This window comes from Amblyomma maculatum, chromosome 3 (genome assembly GCF_055883805.1).
Source record: "Amblyomma maculatum isolate TAMU_Amacu chromosome 3, ASM5588380v1, whole genome shotgun sequence".
Lineage (NCBI taxonomy): Eukaryota > Metazoa > Arthropoda > Arachnida > Ixodida > Ixodidae > Amblyomma > Amblyomma maculatum.
In genome coordinates, this window is record NC_139346.1 from 149,379,884 (window position 1) to 149,399,750 (window position 19,867).

Here is a 19,867-nt window from a genome sequence, read left to right on the forward strand (position 1 = left end):
AAGCTATATATAAACACTGCTCTTGGTTGATGCTGCTTGTATCGATCTTTTTTACCACAGATCAATACAAAACGTTAATTTTCCAAAAACCATTTGTCTGAAAAAGCTAATGGGACGGTCAACTAGGACTTTCGGCGATTTGAAAGTTGAGCGCCGTTCTACGGGCATATCATTTCGTGAAATGCTGAGATAATTCGAAAAACGTGGACGATACATGTTGGTCAAACAAGCAGTTAGAGCCTGGTATATATTTTGTCACATCACATTCTTTAAAGGACACTCCCTTTTATCGCAATTCCTTACCGTTATAAAGAAGGCGCAGGCATATGACGCCTGCCAATGCCACCGCCATTCTTCGTCGTCCTAATCTTGAGTTCTACCTGACCGATGCAGGTGCGTTCCCATTAGGCGCAAGGATATTTCACAATAGAAAACAATGGGCGAAACTTAAGCTCTGCCTTTAAGAATATGATGTGATCATTTGTGAATGGCTCCACCAATTATTACCGACGTTCATGTACATATGATTTTCTACATGCTGAATTTCTACTCTTAATTTGTGCTAATTTACCTCCCGCATATCACCTCATACATACATACCTATCGCCTCAGCTGCTGCCCACCATGGTAAACACAACAGACCCTCCATGCCTGAAATCTATATGACTTTGCAACTCCCATGGACAGGTTTATTTATGCTCGCGACTTTGCACCCGCAACACTCACTGCAACGCCGAAATCTGGATTTCCGCTTAAAAGGGTCTTAGCTTTACCGTGACATTAGACAGTGCCAACTGAGTATTAGCCTACCCCCTCAATATCTTCCTCTGCTTTAAAAACTACATGGTCTGCTGTTTCTTTCTGCCACTACCCGCCCATTAAACTCTTCAGCCGTATCTTTACATGCCCCCCACCACCATAGCATTCAAAATTTCACTCTCGCCCTTCTATTGGGTTATTAGGTTCATTCTGGCGCTTTTGCCATATTCGCTCTCATTGTAGCTATTTTTTGGCTTATCTTTAGACAAAACTCAGATTGCGCAATCTTTAGTCCTCAGGATAACCTCACCACTCTAGGGTAGCCAAACCTCAGCTTCCTTATCTCACAGATATATTGCGGTATAGCATTCTTTGGCTTTCGCCTCACAGACCAAGCCACTAAGTTACCCGTTGCGTGCCACCATTTGCTCTTTTTGAAAAATATAGTAATCTGTTCCAGCTCTGAAAGTTTCAACTGCTAGCCATAGTAGGTGGCAATTCGCCAAACACTACCCGCGACGTCTACCAGGTGCATGAGTATTGCGAAGATTATGCCAAATACGTCCACGTACAATCCAGGAATGGACAACCAAGACTCCTGATCTAAAAGAACAGCAAGAATATTATCTTGGCCGTCAAGTTTAATATAAGAGAATAGCTCAGTGGCAGACGTGAACTTGTTTTGAAAGAATCAGCACTTTATTAGTTTTTTCAAGGAGATAAGCCAAACTATGAAATCTGGATTTTGACTTGAACACTCCTTGCACAAGCCATAGCTGCCGAGCGGTATAAGCATTTCTGGAAAAAAAAAAAGGAGGGAATGAGTATATGTAAAAAAAACTTCCCGTCTTTTACGTGTACAGTTCGCATACATATACTCACACTTCTTCCTGCGGAGAAGGGTGGTGTAGTCGAACGGAGTGCCGAGACCATAGCCGTAGTTCAGGCCATAGACGCCAATACCATGGCCGAGACCGTAATGACCGGCTCCATATCCGAGGGAGCTGATGCCGTAGCCGTAGACTGGGGCAGCGTTGTACGCAGCCAGAGCTGGGGCAGCGTGGGCAATGGTGGCAACAGCTGGGACAGCGTGGGCAACAGTGGCGACGGCTGGGGCAGCATGGGAAACAGTGGCGACGGCTGGAGCGGCGGCAACGAGTGGGGCAGACTGGTAGGTGGTGACGCGGGTCACGGCTGGGGCAGCATAGGAGGCGACAGCTGGAGCAGCGTTGACAGTAGCAACGGCTGGGGCAGCAGCAACAACTGGAGCAGACTGGAAGACCTTAGTCACAGCTGGAGCAGCGAAAGCGGTAACAGCTGGCGCAGCCTGGTAGGTAGTCACACGGGAAACAGCTGGGGCAGCAGCAACGGTGGCGACAGCTGGGGCAGCCTGGTATGTGGTCACACGAGAAACAGCTGGAGCAGCCTGATAAGTGGCAACAGCTGGGGCGGCGGACACAACAGGGGCGGACTGGTAAACCTTAGTCACAGCTGGTGCAGCGAAAGCGGTAACAGCTGGCGCAGCCTGGTAGGTAGTCACACGGGAAACAGCTGGGGCAGCAGCAACGGTGGCGACAGCTGGGGCAGCCTGGTATGTGGTCACGCGAGAAACAGCTGGAGCAGCCTGATAAGTGGCAACAGCTGGGGCGGCGGCCACAACAGGGGCGGACTGGTAAACCTTAGTCAAGGCTGGAGCAGACTGGTAGGTGGTGATGCGGGAAACAGCTGGAGCAGCCTGGTAGGTGGCAACAGCTGGAGCAGACTGGTAGGTGGTGATGCGGGAAACAGCTGGAGCAGCCTGGTAGGTTGAAACAGCTGGAGCAGAGGCAACAATTGGAGCTGACTGGTAGACTCGGGTCACAGCTGGAGCCGCGTGAGCAACGGTGGCGACAGCTGGTGCAGTTTGGTAGGTGGTGACGCGGGATACAGCTGGAGCAGCAGCCACAGTGGCGACTGGGGCAGCGGCGTAGGTGGTGACAGCCGGAGCAGTGTGAACAGCAGTAACGGCTGGAGCAGCATGGTAGGTGGTGGACACGGCACGAGCAACGGCTGGAGCAGCAACGGCATAGCTGGAGCCTTGTCCATAGGCGATACCATGGCCCAAGCCGAAGCCAGTGAGGCCGGAATAGCCAATTCCATGGCTGAGACCGTAGCTGGTCAGTCCAGCACCATTTCCAAGGGTGTAGGCGCCATGGAGATCACCATGCAGGTAGCCAGCAAAGGCGCTGGCGGCCAGTGCCAGGACGACGCAAGCACGGAGCTACAAATCGCGACGCGAACATTTGATCAGTATACCGATGGATAGTAAATTGTATATTTGGGATAATTATGAATGAATGCAGCCAAAAAACTTTACATGCCTAAATTACGGTAAATGGTAGTGGGGATTCCTTTTCTAGGGTGATAGCCAAAAAGCAGCATGTGCATGTCGCTGGGAGTGCACAGTTAGAGATGTCGAGTAAAGCGGAACGACTGTACTAAGCAAGCCTACCAGCTCGTATTTCGGATCCTGTTCAAAGGAAAGGAATACGCTAGTGCAGGTTATATTACAACAATGGTATCGAGTATGGCGTTTTTTATCGAGCGTTTCTATGAAAGACCGCCGTAATGTGAGGAGCCATTAGTGAGGCGGCAGTTTTTGTGCGTAATGCCAGCTCTTTACAGAAGACATATTCGCGTGATTGACATTAAAGATACATGAATATCGCAATCGGTGAGAGGAAATAAAGTGCATGTTTTATATGTCAAGTATCAGTTTGTTGAAAACTACAAATCACATAAACCTCACCGCCTTCACATTCCTCGTTGCTTAATATAGACGCCCTTTGTTTAGTAGTAACCGAATAGCAGTCTGAGGAAAGGTCCAACTTGGCTTACCATGGTTCTGATGCGAGTACCGGTGGAAATCCAGAGGCTGCTGATGCCCGTTCAGGTCGGAGAAGCTTATATACTCCTCTGGAGCCCGGTTACCTGTAACTGGAGGGCAAAAAAGAGAGAAAAATGATAAGGACAGAATAATAAATGAGTGAGCAACAATTACTATTTCGTCTCTTTTAGTCATGCTGCAGGCGCTAACCACCTCCCTGCACTACACAATTCGCTTAGCAGGCTGTTCATTCCCACTAACCGTATTCAAATCTCGCGTAGGTGGCTGTCGCACGTGCGTGGTTCTTGCTGGTGTAGCCTAAAAGTACTGCGCCTGCTTGTTTTTTTTTCTTATTTGCGCAAGCACAACCGATAAAGCACGGAAAGTGAACTGGAGGTGAAAGGGGCGCGGCACTGTGCGCATATTAAAGCGCGAAATTGCTAGACTAAAGAGAATCCAGCTTGTATAGTCTGAGTATTCTCTACTTGTCATGCATGCCCTCGAATTGTCATTGATCTTGTTGAGCGTGTAAAATGTAGTGAATCCTGCAGCACAGATTCAGTCAGCCTTTTAGCCGAGTATACCTTTTTACAATTTGCTTCAGCGCGCATCGACGAAGGACATTTGAATAACCTCTTCCCGGAGATTACTCATGTTTCTCTCCTTTTCGTAACCACTGAGAAGATAAGCCGGACACTAGCAGTGACAAAAAAAAAGAAGGAGTTTCTTGCTGAGGCACACGCGTTTAGCTCAAAATGAACTGGCCGAAAAAGAATGGAAACCGTAATTCCCGAATTACCCAATATGTATTAAAGTTTTTATCCCTAAAGTAGGTTGGCGAGCTTGCGAAAAATGCAGGCTTAATTTAACAATCACCACCCTCTTTCTTATCCATGCATACTTGCAAAGACATTTTACATGAATATTCAATAGAGACCTTACATTCAGCTCGCTCTATGTACAATCACTAGCTGATACTACGCACAGTAATATTTTAAAGTAAGAAATGGAAAATTGTGCATTTAGCCCAATAGGTGCTGCCAAGTACGGCTGCGGCAGGAACAAAATGAGAGATCAGCCGAAAACCACGCTATTATGACGTCTTGCAGAAAACTCGCGCAAAGATAGCGTAGCGAGTATTAGCACAATCTTAGCCTAACGTCATGTGAGAAACTGCATTCAAGCATACACTATATACACTAGCACAGTTATACAATGCATCCTAATACTGAATTCATTTTCTTTCTTCCAGAGAGAGAGAGAGAGAAGAAACCTTTATTTAGCCGGATAGTTATATAGGGCCGGGCCGAGTTATATTGCCCTACTAGATGGCCAGCAGGCCAAGCCTGTTAGCGACCTCGTAGGCGCGCTTGAGGATCCGGTCTTGTATGCACGGGTCCGAGCTGCGCAGCAGGGTCTCCCAGTCATCTGGATGCAGAATTTCTCCTAAGCGATTTTTTCTTTCTCCCATCCTCCTTGTCGAGTTCAGACCCGCTTTGTTTAGTGCTTATCCGTTTTGTGCTTATCTGACATTACATATATGTCGACATTCGAGTAAATACAGTTGCTCAGTAAAGTGCACATTAAACACTATAATCTGCTTTTACCATGATTTGAACAGGAAAATGTCACTAAATATGTACCTGTTGTCCTGATGCTGTAGGGTACCTCAGGGGATTTTGATAAATTACATGGACATATGATTTATTTATTTATTTATAGGAAGGGAAAGGCGCGGTAACTGTCTCACTTGATTTCTGTGGACACCGCAACGGCGCCGTAAGGGAAGGGAGGAAGATGGAGTGAAAGTGGAAAGAGAGAAAGAGGAGCCGTAGTGGAGGGCTACGGTAATTTCGACCACCTGGGGATCTTTAACGTGCGCTGAAATCGCACAGCACACGACGCCTCTTCGTTTCGCCTCCACCGAAACGCAGCCGCCGAGGTCTGGTTCGAACCCGGGCACTCCGGCACAGTAGTCGGGCGTCTTACCACTGCACCACCCCGGCGGGGGCACATGGGCATATGAAAGCCGTACGACTATTGAGAGAGAGGTGGTGAAGGGTGGCTGATCCTCTACCTGATGGGGCTGGGACAGGTAGGTCAACGCCGTTTGCGGCGGGGGCTAGCCAGCCACCGAATTTGTATCTGTTGTGGGCGGTCATTGCACCCGCTACCGCTTAGGTGGTGGACGACGGCTGTTGTTGCGGCGCGCGTCTTTCTCTCCCTCTTCGTTTTCCTTTCTTCTCTATTTTCTCTTCTGTCCGCACGAGGCAGCGGAGGTGGATGAGCTACAGAGCCAGTAGCAGGCCCGTGCAGTTTTTTCCTTCTTCCTACAGCCACAACAACACGACTATATTTCAAGAAGTATTTGTATTTTAACAAATCATTCAGCTCGTAGGTAGGTGTAACAGAACGTAGACGAAATATAGGGAACAGTTCGCTTATGTGAGCGTCGTAAGGACATCTGCTATATCGCGGAGGGCTTTTTATTTTTCTAAAATAAAAAAAAGATATTCAACAGCGCACGGACGCTTCTGCGTTTCTATGGACGCGAAACGAAGAAGCGTCCGAGTGCTGTGCGATGTCCGTCCAAGTTAAAGATCCCCAGGTGGTCGATATTCAGTTCTTGTTTTTTGCAGATTTAGCCTTACAGTGCAAAAAAAACAACTAACATTACCACTTATCTTTGGTAGTGTGACATCGCATGGTGCGGTCATCGAAAAATACGATAAGGCCGGCTAGCACTTCAAGGATAATATTTCAAGATAATTTTTATTAGGTCAACTTGGCGTGCGATTCAAATAAAAGAGAACGTTTTCGTTTTCGCGAAAAACCTTTCCACCCTTCACCAAGAAACATTTATAGCCCATTTTCATTTTCTTTTTATAATTTCTCCAAATAGCCTTTTCAGCTGCGGGAAACAGTGTCCTCATGAACAGTCCTTTGCGGGGCGAGGCTTTAATGGGCAAAATTCCTCTGTCTTCCTTAGGGAACCATGTCTTTCCTGCCTTCTTGACAACCGCATCCCGTTTTGCTCAGCGGTTGAAAGCCACAACAATGTTCTGGCGCTCAGAATGATTCCATGAGCGTACGCGGTGTCAAACCTCAACATAATCCTGTGTAATTGGCTTACCTAGTGTGCCATCAACTTTGCCAAGTATGTATATCAATGAAGTTTTCAATTTCCTTCAGTGGTACCTCCTTAATTTCTATATTGTTGTTTCTTCAGCGCTGCTGTTGGGCAGTGGTATTCAGAGCAATATCTTGCACCTGATTTTTTTTCAGGGTTTCGTGTTTTTCAGTGTTCCAATTTCCTGCATCCGTGATTCGTTGGATGCTTTCAACTGTGAGTTTTGCTTCTTAATATCATTGCCTTGAGAGTTTAAAACGCGTCATTTATGAATTCCAGGCTGCTTTTCAACTCTCAAATTTTGTTTCGAAATTCGCGCTTAAAACTTTCTTTTTCGGTCACCATGCGAAAACCTCAGGCCTGATAGTATCTACAAAATTATTTTAAAAAACCTGCACAATACTGCATAAATATCAGTAGGCAGGATCAACAGCAGTGAGGACCAACAAAGAAAAATATTAGGGCAGATTACACTCTTGTGTAATAGGGATTGCACAAAGATGCTGTTTGTATTTAGTTTGATTAAGTTATCCGTGATTATACTTCGAGACTCCTCATTTCTATCTATTGTCATCGGTGAAGTACGACAGATCCTGCACCTTACTTTCCTGTAAACCAATTTGAAACACCGTAAATCCTGCATTACTGCATCTGCTTCTGTAGGCTGTGTGGTGCGGCGTTCGAGGAAACACCAAATGAAATACGCAGTACGGACGCCTGGACCAGATAGATGCCCGGCGAGATCAGCTTCATATATGCATGAATCGCCCGGTGAAGTCATTGGTACATGACCGGATGTGACGGCATTATGACGTGAGGGGAGCTGGTGAAGGGTGGCAGTTCCTGGCCCTACGGGGCTGGGACGGTAGGTCAACGCCGCTTGCGGTAGGGGCTAGCCAGCCAACAAATTGTATCTGTTGTAGGCCGTCATTGCACCCGCCAATACTTCATTGGTGGACGAAGGCTGTTGCTGCGGCGCGCATTTTTCTTTCCCTCTTCTTTTTCCTTTCTTTATTTCCTCATCTGTCCGCACGAGGCAGCGGAGGTGGCTCAGCTAGAGAGCCAGTAGCAGGACCGCGCATTTTCTTTTCTTTCTTCCTACAGCCACAACAACAACATTATGACGTCACCTCAGGTCTTGATGACGTCATTACTGCGAACACGTGCAGCTGCTCAAGCTACACGGAACAAAAAAAGTGATGGCGGTCGAGGCGTCCCTATAACAAGACTATGATGAAGCGTAACGTTGTCCAAGATATCCGGGGCGTGTATCCCGATGCGGTTGAAATGGAAGCAGAGGCACTTTTCGATGTAGGCAATGGCACCGTGCACTTTTGACCGTTGAAAACCTCGGAAATAGGTAGAAGTTAGTTGCCTCCGCTGCCAAAATCCGTTTCTCCCCGCCGCCGGGGTGGTGCAGTGGTAAGACGCCCGACTACTGTGCCGGAGTTCCCGGGTTCGAACCCGACCACGGCGGCTGCGTTTGATGGAGGCGAAACGAAGAGGCGTCCGTGTGCTGTGCGATGTCAGCGCAAGTTAAAGATAACCAGGTGGTCGAAATTAGTCCGTAGCCCTAAACTACGGCTCCCTTTCTCTCTATCCACTTTCATCCCCACCTTCATCCCTTCCCTTACGGCGCGGTTTAGGTGGCCACAGAGCAAGTGTGACGGATACTGCGCCTTTCCCTTCCTATGAACCAACCAACCAACCCGCTTCTGCTTCTTCCTCGGCTTTTACGGTTTCAGGGTGACCACGTTCCGTGAAACAGAAGCGCTTGTTGGCACTGGCACCGCTTCATGCATCACTCTATTGCTTTTATGCTTTCGCTTAATATAATAATAATTGTTTCACAGGAAGGGAAAGGCGCAGTATCTGCCCCACTTGCTTCTGTGGACACCTTACCGCGCCGTAAGGGAAGGAATGAAGGTGGGAGTGAAAGTGGAAAGAGAGAAAGGGGAGCCGTAGTGGAGGACTACGGAATACTTTCGACCACCTGGGGATCTTTAACGTGCGCTCACATTGCACAACACACGGACGCCTCTTCGTTACGCCTCCATCGAACCGCAGCCGCCGTGATTCGAATTTTAGTACATTGATTTTGTACGCTCACACCATACAGCTATCGGCAAAGGCCTCAAGACGCTTACTTCTCTTCATTTCGCTATATTTCCTTTGAAGACTTTCATCTGGAGGTATTACATAGGGGCGTGGTTACAGATACATAATAAAGAAAACGATTTACTTACATAGATTTATTTTGGGCTCTAACAAGTAACATGTATTACTACGTTCTGCCGAATGTGTAGCTTGTCGCTAAAGAATTTTGTTATTTTCTTTATTTTTAATAAAATACAACAGGGCCTTACAGTAGGCACAAGCAGGTGCCGAGAAAACGTTATCAATACATCAAAACAGATCAGTAAAACAGGGAAAGGCGAAATACAAACAACTAAGAGTACAAAATGAAAATACAAAATACATAGCTGACGAAATACAAAACATGAAGATACCAATACATCACCGAAAATAAATGCTGTTGATATTCCATCGTGTAAAAGACTCAGCGTTGGTTAAAAGGCTTAGCGACACCTTGTTCCACATCTCTATGGTGTGTGGGAAAAATGAGTGTTTGAAAGCGTTAATTCTAGCCGTGCAGGGTGTTAAACGTTGAGCATGTTGGTTCTTTGATTGGCGCGTTGTATTAGCTGTAAGAAAGAGGCGTGGCCTCATCGAGAACTTAACATTTTTTTACTAAGAAAAGAAGTTTTAATCCTTAGATTTTTCAACGCATCTGTAACGTTTCACTCCTATGAGTTCACATGAGGATAGTCGGTGAGTTAGTTGCACCATACTGAGAAAAAAATAAATAAAAGGCTTTGCATTGTGGCATTTTAAGTGCTTCAATATTACGTTTAGTATGCTGCTCTTAGACGGTGCATGCATATTCTAGGGATGTTTTCAATATTGAAAAAAGCTTAATTTTAGGATGAGGTGGAGATAGCTTTAGTTTATGTCTTAAAAAGCAGGGTTTATGTTAGGCTGATGACCATGTGCTTGATATATTTCTATTCTAGCTTAGGTTTTTGTTACAGTGGTATCAAGGTACTTGTACGCCCTGACTGCAGTCAGGAAGTGAGATGAACTATCTTAAGCATGCCAAATAGACGCTTTTTTGTGAGTTATTTTTAACTAGATTGCTTTTTTTGTTTTTGTTTTTGCATTTCACTTAATGTTCTTTGTTTACATGATGTATCTATGTTCTGAAGATTAGAATTTAGTAAAACCTGGTCTTCTTGGTTAGTAACTTTAGATAATAAAACACAATCATCTAGTAAAAGTGTAATTTGAACACTGTTAGCTATAACGTTGGTAATGTGATTGATATATATTAGGGAGCAATGGTGTGGGTACTGTTCTCTATGAGACGCCTGAAGTTACCGGAAGGTGGTTTGAACAGGAGCCATCAATAGAAACAAATAGTGAGGGATAAGAAAGGTAATAAAAAATTCAAGGAGTATAAAATTTGGAAGACCAATCGGTTTTAATATGTAAATTAGTTTCCATGAGAAAAAGATGCAAGGCTTTGCTACAGTCCAAGACTATAACATCCCGTGTAATGACGCCAGCTGCAAGAAAAGAGAGAGATAGAGAAGGAAATGCGACGGACATTAACCAAAAGGGTGAAGGGTGTTTAGGCTGGCTACCGACCAGTGGGCAAAAGCATTACGGGCCGTAAAAGGCGAAGTGAGGAATGTAGAGAAGCGCAAAGGCTCAGACATTGTAAGTGGGTTTCGTAGAATATAATAGTTGTCCATTACTACAGCCGCACTTCGAACATATTGGAGCAAGGATTAAGGCGGTCTAGCGCGAAGCACAACATCGTTTATCACTGATATGGACCCAGAAAGGCACTGAGTACTTAACGCGGCCAACTTAGATGCCCAGTACTTATTATATGAAAACAGCACCTATGTAGCCAACAAGTTTAGAAAAGTGTAGCTAGACACCCGTGTGCTGTACGATGTCAGTGCCCGTTAAAGAACCTCCGTTGGTCAAAATTTCCGGAGTGCACCACTACGGCGTCTCTCATACCCTGAGTCACTTTCGGACGTTAAACCCCAAAACCAAACCAAATATTTTAGTCTTGGCCTGGACAAGCGGTTGCTTGAAGCTGGACTGCCATCTCAGCATGTCGGAGGACCCTTGAGTTTTACGACTAGCACAGATACTTCTGTTATTCCACGACCAGTGCGCACAGCCGTTTTGGTTTTCTCTTTTCGGTCACGGGGCTTACGGTCCTCCAAGATTTCGCGCGCAAACCAGCTAGCAGGCGACATCACCCAACGGTCTTACGCTGCTGCAGTGTATCGGCTCGCCGCTGTTATTGGTGCTGTGTCGGTGATTGTGTCTGCCCGCAGCTTGATCATGTGCAGTGCGGTATCTTCTTCGCTGTGGAATTATCAACCTCTCATAAGAAGTTCGGCAGGGGCCGGTTCTCTACTACCAGTGGCTGAAATCGCGGAGAGAGAAGTGCAAAACGTTGCCTTTCTGCAAATTACCAGTGCGCTGAGTCAAAGCAGTAAGTGCTTCTCAATCTCTTTTTTCATGTGAAAAGAAGTTCTCAACAATCAAATGCTTCATCTAGTTTAGACAATTAAGGTTATGGAGGCAGCAGATGCCTGCTTCATCCCAGTGCATTCTCGCAGTCCATCGGCTTCGTTGACAAGTGCAGAGAACCATTAGCCTGCAGCGAAATGCCAATGCGGGTGACGGTGCGGTCGGGCCGCAGAGCGGGGCTGACGCGGACCCATCGGAGTTTGAAAGAAGCTCACCGTAAAAGTGAAAAAGAAAATAGCGTCTTCGGAGGGGCGACATGGTTCCGCGGACGTTTCCGTGTCTGTCGCGCGCCCCGGCTTATTAGTCAGTAGTACCACCTTTGAGTCACCGCCCCGGCCCGTTTCCAAGATCACTCCCGGGCACTGAAAAACTGGATATCGCAAGCAGGGATGCAGGCGGACGGGCTGCATGCCGGAACTACGTGCGAGCGGGGGCTGTTGAAAAAAACAATTCTGGCTTGCTCCTTTGACCGAGTGTTGCAGGCTGCGGAAGAAGCGTGCAAGACCGATATCGGACCATGCGGATAGGCATGCGCTATCGAAGATTTGACAGATCCAAATTCTTCTATTACTCGTCTGCCGGCGCGGTTTGAGCGCACAGACTTGATAAGCTCATTTTGAGCTTGAAGAGTCCCGACCTCCGCTATCAGCTGCTTGCTAACCGGCGCCATGTTGAGAAATGCTAGACGCAATTGGCCCAGAGCGGTGATTGGCCGGTCGTAAAGAACGCATCTTACCGAGCGACCCATTGCGAACATACGCAGTCGCAAGCAACGTAAATTGGAATTCCAGCAGGTATGCGCACTGAGATAAATAGAACAACTACGACGGATGCGACGTAGTCTGAAGGCGGCTTAAGGTGCGGATGAAGACAAGCGATCATCTTTAGGTTTAAATTAATGAATTAGAGGGACACAATCAAAACTCAGGAATATCATGAACTTTTTAAGCGTAAATAGACACAACGAGCAATTGATTAGGTAGTTCTTAATCACTCCAACAAATGAAAGGAGTAGTGTTCTGCAGTAGTTTTATCTACTCAAGCATAGCACAAGCTTTTTACAGCATACTGCTCAGTCACAACGAGCTCGCGAATCTTCTCCAAATGTTAATTAAGCATATGCAGTAGATCTGGAAGATATATATGATTGTAAGGGAAGTGCTGAAGTTGCTTTCTTTGACAAAGTAACCAGGGTATAATAGAATTCGTGCGAAATTTCTTCGCATCGACTCTGATTGAATAAAAAGGTATCGTTTGTCGGTAAGTGCACTGGGCGTATTCGAGGTAGACAGTCATGCTCTACACGGCAGTGAACTAAATGCGTATTATTATTATTTTATTTTTATTCGATTTTAACTTATTTCGAGATAGGTGACTACATCTAGAGATCTGAATAGAAGCAATTACTGCATGATGCTTCAGAAAGAGCAGGATACAAGGGTGGGTAATACGGAAACAACTCAAATGGGCCGTGTATGAGGGCAACCACAGAGGGCAGCAAAGACGGGTGCCTCCCAGAAAGCTGTTAGTACAGAATATATTAGGTATAGCTGGTCCAGCGCTTGCCGCGACCGCCGTAACACCAGAACCAAGTGTGATGTGACAGCGAAGAAACCATAAATTGCAATGATATAACAGCCACTCTATTCTACGCAGATGCTCCGTACAAGGAAGAAGATATCACCTAACGACGCTCTCAACAGTATGGAGAAAGTTGTCACACTGTTCTGCTGCCGCACGCAACGCCTAGAGGGAAGCCGAATAGGCCTCTGGGTTTGGCAACCATCGCCATCAAATGAAGGGTACGTATGGGTGCCAACTGCGTAAGCAACAGTCGTTAGAATGTACAGTGAAAACAGATAAGGAAAGTTATCATTTGCCCTAAATTAGATGTAAGATACCGATGGAAGTGGCTGAATTAAACGAGTCTTTAGAAGACCCAGTTCGACAACGAGGTGCACAGCCAGGGTACCTGTTAACTACCACCCGCGGAGATGCACTCTCGTGTAGAAGACGGGATGAATAAAAAAATAACATATCCGAGATGACGTACCAGGGATCTTGCTGATAGCGGATTGAACTTTCATGGACATGGAGCTCCGCCTTTAACTGTGCGACGCAAAAGCATTAATGACTCGAGTTTATTCGAACCCTTGTTTCGGTACATGCCCTTTTAGCATTTCTTAATCACAAGTTATTTAATTTCGGCTCGAAAGAACACTGAACAACTGTCGAGGGGGAGCCTCAGTTCTCTAGTCGAGCCAACGTCTCGGCAAGGGAAGTTGTCTTCGCATGGGCCCAGACGACAGTCTCCTTGTCGAAACGTTGGCTTGGCTAGCGAACTGAAGAACCTCTCTATCGACATTTGTCTCCTGCACTTCCGTACTGTATAGTCATTTCTTTATCTCGTTCTTCCCTCAAATTCAGCTTATAATATCCTGCACCTACTCATTATCACGCAGTCAAAAGATTTCATATTATAGGAAAGACCACGTAACGTATATATACAGAGCACAAATCGGCATGAATATGCCAAAGGGATCAAATGGTTATGGGTCGTGCCTAAAATTCATGAGACCATGGTGGGACTGCCTTTTCACACTTCATGCAGGTCCTGCCCTCGCGGCCATGTCATATGGTATTGTAACGTCGCGCATATCTCAAAACATTCCGTGCCCAACCATGCCATCTTTAAACTCTAAACTGTCAGAGAGGTGCTCGGCATTTGCCGGTCCTAACTCCGATAACATCAATTCCGGATTTTCTGCCAAACGGAGCCTTTAAACATATCAGCTGAAAACCTTCGAGTACAAAGATATTCGGCACACGTAAGAGGCATCATCCACTAGAAGACTTATCCAAAGCAGTTTGCTATTTATTGCCGTAGACAATCGCTTTCCCGGACTGTCACCTGTATTCACTGCACCGAATATGTAGCAAACAAAGTAGAGCACCGCCATTCGGCGAAAGCCAATTTCTCGCTTCCATAGAACCTCAAGAGTAATCGTGATTTTAGAGTATGTTAATGAAGCGCAATGGTAAAGTATTCCTAAGTATGTCTCCCTGAGTAAAAACAATAAGCACATACTCCCACCCATCTTGCATCTCTGTCAAAAACAAGTGAAAACGCTATTTTTCGTAGTGGCCATGAAAACTTTATTTCAAATTTTTTACTGATGCAAGACCATTCGCATGATGTCGATGTTAACTTCTTTTCATCCTGAACAAGCCAAGTCTTCCGTACTGTAGAATAATTTCTGCAAACAAAACAGTCAGCATTAAAATAGGTTTGGAAAATATTCCCAACATTTAGGCCCAAAATTTGTAGAATGTACTTACACTTCTTCCTGCGGAGAAGGGTGGTGTAGTCGAAGGGAGTGCCGAGACCATAGCCGTAGTTCAAGCCGTAGACGCCAATGCCATGACCGAGACCGTAGTGACCGGCACCATATCCGAGCGAGCCGACACCGTAGCCGTACACTGGGGTAGCGTGGTATGCAGCCAGGGCTGGAGCAGCGTGGGCAATAGTAGCTACAGCTGGAGCAGCGTGGGCAAACGTAGCAACAGCGGGGGCAGCGTGAGCAACAGTAGCGACAGCTGGGGCAGCGTGGGCAACGGTGGCGACGGCTGGGGCAGCGGCAACGACTGGGGCAGACTGGTAGGTGGTGACGCGGGTCACGGCAGGGGCAGCATAGGAGGCGACAGCTGGAGCAGCGGCGACAGTGGCAACGGCTGGGGCAGCAGCAACAACTGGAGCAGACTGGAAGACCTTAGTCACAGCTGGAGCAGCGAAAGCGGTGACAGCTGGTGCAGCCTGGTAGGTAGTCACACGGGAAACAGCTGGGGCAGTAGCAACGGTGGCGACAGCTGGGGCAGCCTGGTATGTGGTCACGCGAGAAACAGCTGGAGCAGCCTGATAAGTGGCAACAGCTGGGGCGGCGGCCACAACAGGGGCGGACTGGTAAACCTTAGTCACGGCTGGAGCAGCCTGGTAGGTGGCAACAGCTGGAGCAGCCTGGTAGGTAGCAACAGCTGGAGCAGACTGGTAGGTGGTGACTCGGGAAACAGCTGGAGCAGCCTGGTAGGTGGCAACAGCTGGAGCGGAGGAAACAAGTGGAGCTGACTGGTAGACTCGAGTCACAGCTGGGGCAGCGTGAGCCACGGTGGCGACCGCTGGGGCAGCGGCCACGACCGGGGCGGACTGGAAGGTGGTGACGCGGGACACAGCTGGAGCAGCAGCAACAGCGGAGACTGGAGCAGTAGCGTAAGTGGCGACAGCCGGAGCAGCGTGAACAGCAGTAACGGCTGGAGCAGCTTGGTAGGTGGTGGACACGGTGCGAGCAACGGCTGGGGCAGCAACGGCATAGCTGGCGCCTTGTCCATAGGCGAGACCATGACCCAAACCGAAGCCAGTGAGACCGGAATAGCCAATTCCATGGCTGAGACCATAGCTGGTCAGTCCAACACCGCTTCCAAGGGTGTAGGCGTCATGGAGATTGCCATGCAGGTAGCCAGCAAAGGCGCTGGTGGCCAGGGCCAGGACGACGCAGACACGGAACTGAGAGTCGGGAAGGGAAGAAGCAATATGGGAGCGGGTCGTTACACATTCATTGAGGCGGTTATTTCCATGTGAAAATTTAAAAACTCGATTTCTCTGACGGATAAGTGACGATTACTTTAAGCGCCATAAAATGTCTGCAAGTGTTGGATTACTAACCGAAAATATTTTAGGCTACATGCGCGTTAAGTCATAAGGCTGAACATTGAGCTACCGTGAAAATAATATAAGATTTTGGCCGGCAGAATCGTGATTCTAAATTTTCTCGGGCGAAATGCTAGAATGAGAGTAACTGTCTAAGAAAGAAAGATTTCCTTTCCGGCCATCGAGACGTGTCGACATATATTCGACGGTGCATTAATGTGCGTAATGCGGCATTATAATTTTCTGGATATCTTGTGCACGCAGTAAAACAGAGGCACGTTTCTTGATATTCTATTGGATAAGCTCAAGATTGTGGATACTTCAAGTTTACAAGCGACCAAGAACGCAATGTTGCTTTTGAGTGTTTAAACACATCGAATCCAGTGCTCCTCTCACACCAGTGCCAAGCAACGTGCCGAATATTTTCAGCCTTCAAAACTTTCATCTGCCGACTGAGTACTTCGGGGTAGAACAGCGTTGGCTTACCATGGTTTGGATGCTTCTACCTTTGGCAAACCCAAGGCTGCTGAAGACTGTGTGAGCCGCGGGGACTTATATACCCGTCTTGTGCGGAGAGAAGGACAAAGAGGGAAAGAATAAAACAGCGACAGAATAGAATATGTAAAAGAAGGGCATGTGACTAATCAGATTCTTTTTTTTTTTTTCAGACAGCTACGGCTTGTGGCATCGTATATGCAACTTGGAAGCCGCTTAGCGCAATGTCAGGTGAGAAAAATGCGGATCTAACGCTTCTGCCCCCTCGCTGCGTTCTTACCTGATGGTATTTTTTTTCTCATATCTGGTGTTCTCACTGCCCTTGGGCCGTTGTAGGGCACCTTTTTTTAGAATTGTTATATTCACATGATTGCGGCTGTCTAGGAAAAAACTATAAAACAAGAAAGAGAATCGGGGGATATACGGATACGGCAAACAGCGCCAGGCAGAGGTGGTTTGGAGAAAGGGAAGGCACACTACCTGGCACATAATGAACTGGCTCTGTAGGACTTACACTTTCTCTCAGCGTCAGTGAAAGAGAAAACGCGACCGGTCTTTGAACATTGCTCAATATTTTTTTGTGTGTGTGGTTCTTAGAGTAAATTAGCATGCGCCGAGAAACGCCGTCTGGTTAAATTCTAGGGGGATGTAGACGACTTGCGCTTCGTTACGGGTTCATAGCAAAGGTGCCTGAGAGCAATGAATGATTCAGGAAGGTTTTTGCGCTTTCAACTTTGTTAAAGGTGCAGATAGCCGTGCAAGCATAACAACAGGACGCTGCCAAGAAATTGTATTGTAAAACTATGAGAAGATATTGTTTGTTCTTTTGGCATATTATAGTTTAAGTGCTCAGGGTGAAAATTAATTTTGGCTGATGTGAAAATGTCTCTTGCGATTGCCTTATTAAGCAGAGCATTCCGAGAGTTTTACAGTCCAGAATAGAGCTATAGGTTCGCATCATGGCAGTATTTAAGGCCTCTTAAGGAATGCCCACTGAACACCACCAATTTTTGGTATGGTATGCTTGAAACTACCCTCGTCATTGCCATGAGTGTAAATTACTAACATTAAGACTGTAGAGTTAAGAGCAGAGACCATGCGCTATCAAAGGCTATGTTAAGAAAAGCGATAGCAGGGCTAAAGGACGCGCTAGCCAAAACATTCTGTACGTTATTGCAGAGGCTCGAAACAAGATAGGGATGTTCTTCTTCGTTTGAGTGTTAAAGGGCTGCGCGCCTAGAGCCCTCCCTAAGCTTACATTACTTTACGTAAGAGTCACCTCGATAACTGTGTTTCAAAAATTGGCTTTGTAAATTAACGCTCGGAATTGAAAAAAGAAAGAAACACATGGGCTGCACTTTGTCCACCAATTAATCTTTCTCATCACCAATGAATCTTTCTCATCGGCGCATACTTCGACGGGTCAGGTTTTTAAATTGGTTAGGGACTTTTTAACGTCCTAAGCGGCCTCAGGATGTTAGGGATGCCATAGTAGAGAGTCTGGAAATTTGTACCACCTAGGTGCCTTTATATACACTGGCAACGGGCAGTCCACGGGCGTCATGTTCATCGGCTGCATCGAAAAGCGGCTTCCGCGGGCGGAATTTAATCTGTGTCTTTGCGGATCATACGTAAAGACCCCTCATCCCTGGGCCACCGCGGCGGTAGTTTTTGACTAATAAAGTCGCTGGCTAGAAGTTGCACACACACACACAAAAAAAAATTTCCTTTCCTTCTTCCCTTCTCCTCCCCCAAGCTCCCGAACACGTTTTCCTATAGGACACGACTGGTTGGTTATAAGCTTTTGCTGCTCGAGCAGCAATCTTAAGGTCAGTGATACTATCCATGTCTCGGCGGAGGGTTAGGGATATTCTGAAATAGAAAAATACCAGCGTACTGCTTGGCGTTGGCGCGTGTCACAGAGACTTATGTCGTCTACGTACCCAAGAGGTCCCCTCATGTTTCTCATTAGCCCTTTGTTTACTTTAGAACGTTCATATTTACGATTTGTTGTTTACTTCGCTTAAACAAACGCAGAAAAGAAAAGACAAGACCCCTCATAACCGCCAAAAAGCACTTACAAAGTGAAATCCAAATGCACAATTACTATGCTAAGTTAGCACTGCCTAGTTATGCGAACCCTTTAAGACAAAAGTGGAGAGCTGGGCCAGTTGGTACATATTGGTAAGGATTAAAACCAGCGGAAAGACGTAGACAAAGAGAGAAGCTTCTCTCTTTGTCTGCGTCTTTCCACTGGTTTTAATCCCTTTAAGACGACATGGGTCTGCAAGTATGCTATCCATAGCTTGGATTCAAACTCTATTGGTCGAGGGCCAGTACTAATCAAACCAGGGACACAGGTCCTCTTGAATGTGCCCCGACGCGTCGATGGAAGAGTTAGTGCTCACGACTTCTATGCTCCAGGAAGCGAGGCCGAATCCAGGCCACGATATCTGCTTTTAGATTGTTCCAGAAAACGAGGCGCCTCTGTGCTGGACGATGTCTGCACACGTTTAATTCCGCCCATCTACTTATGTTGGCAGATTACGCCAAACCAACCCAAACAGGTCCTCCAGCATCTCAGTATACTTAGGACATGACTTCTAGTTCAAGGCTTACTGAACAGGAGAAAATCGACATATGACTGGCCGCCATTTATTATTTGTATTTAGTTTCGCTCAGTGACAGCTCTTCAGAAAATAGAGATACATCTATAAATATACATCAAATAGAGATACATCAAGAAGCCGATGATTTCCCACTCTGTTTATTTCGGTACTACAGCTTTCTCGATGATATATTCGAGATAACTCCGTGGAGATATACTTGAATGAAGCGTTTTTCAAGACAGAACAACGGCATGGACAAAATTAAAGTGCTTCGTTAAAGCTTCTCACCAGTCGAACATAATCATTTAAACCCTTGAGTCATTATCAAGAAAACCGTCATTATGTCGATGCTCGCTTACCATCTTGCAAACCCAAAACCACGAGAGCACTATACTATTTGAAAAGAAGGCCTACAAATAGAGAATTACATGACGGGCTACCCAACAAAGAATTTCAAGTAATCAACAAAGTAAGTTTGTAGCCGGTGCATGAACTAAAGCAGCATGTGAACAATTTCTATTCCTGTCTTCACCAAACTTTTTATCCAGACGCGACTTCAATTACTCCGCTTTTCATTTCAAAATTAACGACTATCTCCTGACATGGTTCCATTTTCAAAATATATTATTGCTGCATTACTTATGCTTAATACGCTTTTTGTGGGGAGAGTGATTTGTAAGTTCGAATAT

At 46.4% G+C, this 19,867-nt stretch overlaps 1 protein-coding gene across 1 annotated transcript; it reads right to left on the minus strand.

The window, feature by feature from the left end:
* Nucleotides 1-1,436: 1,436 nt before the first annotated feature.
* LOC146196406 (uncharacterized) lies at nt 1,437-16,596 on the minus strand. Its single transcript, XM_084596990.1, has 6 exons — nt 16,561-16,596; nt 14,712-15,930; nt 3,637-3,729; nt 3,129-3,190; nt 1,642-3,019; nt 1,437-1,557 (listed from the first exon to the last, which is right to left on the minus strand). Coding segments are annotated over exons 1-6 (2,757 nt in total). The 5' UTR covers nt 16,564-16,596; the 3' UTR covers nt 1,437-1,555.
* Nucleotides 16,597-19,867: the final 3,271 nt, after the last annotated feature.

Coding starts and splice junctions, on each gene's coding strand:
- LOC146196406 (XM_084596990.1), bottom strand. Junction 3,730..14,711: donor CCTTCTCCGCAGGAAGAAGT/GTAAGTACATTC, acceptor CTCCAGTTACAG/GTAACCGGGCTCCAGAGGAG. Junction 3,020..3,128: donor AATCCCCACTACCATTTACC/GTAATTTAGGCA, acceptor CGCGATTTGTAG/CTCCGTGCTTGCGTCGTCCT.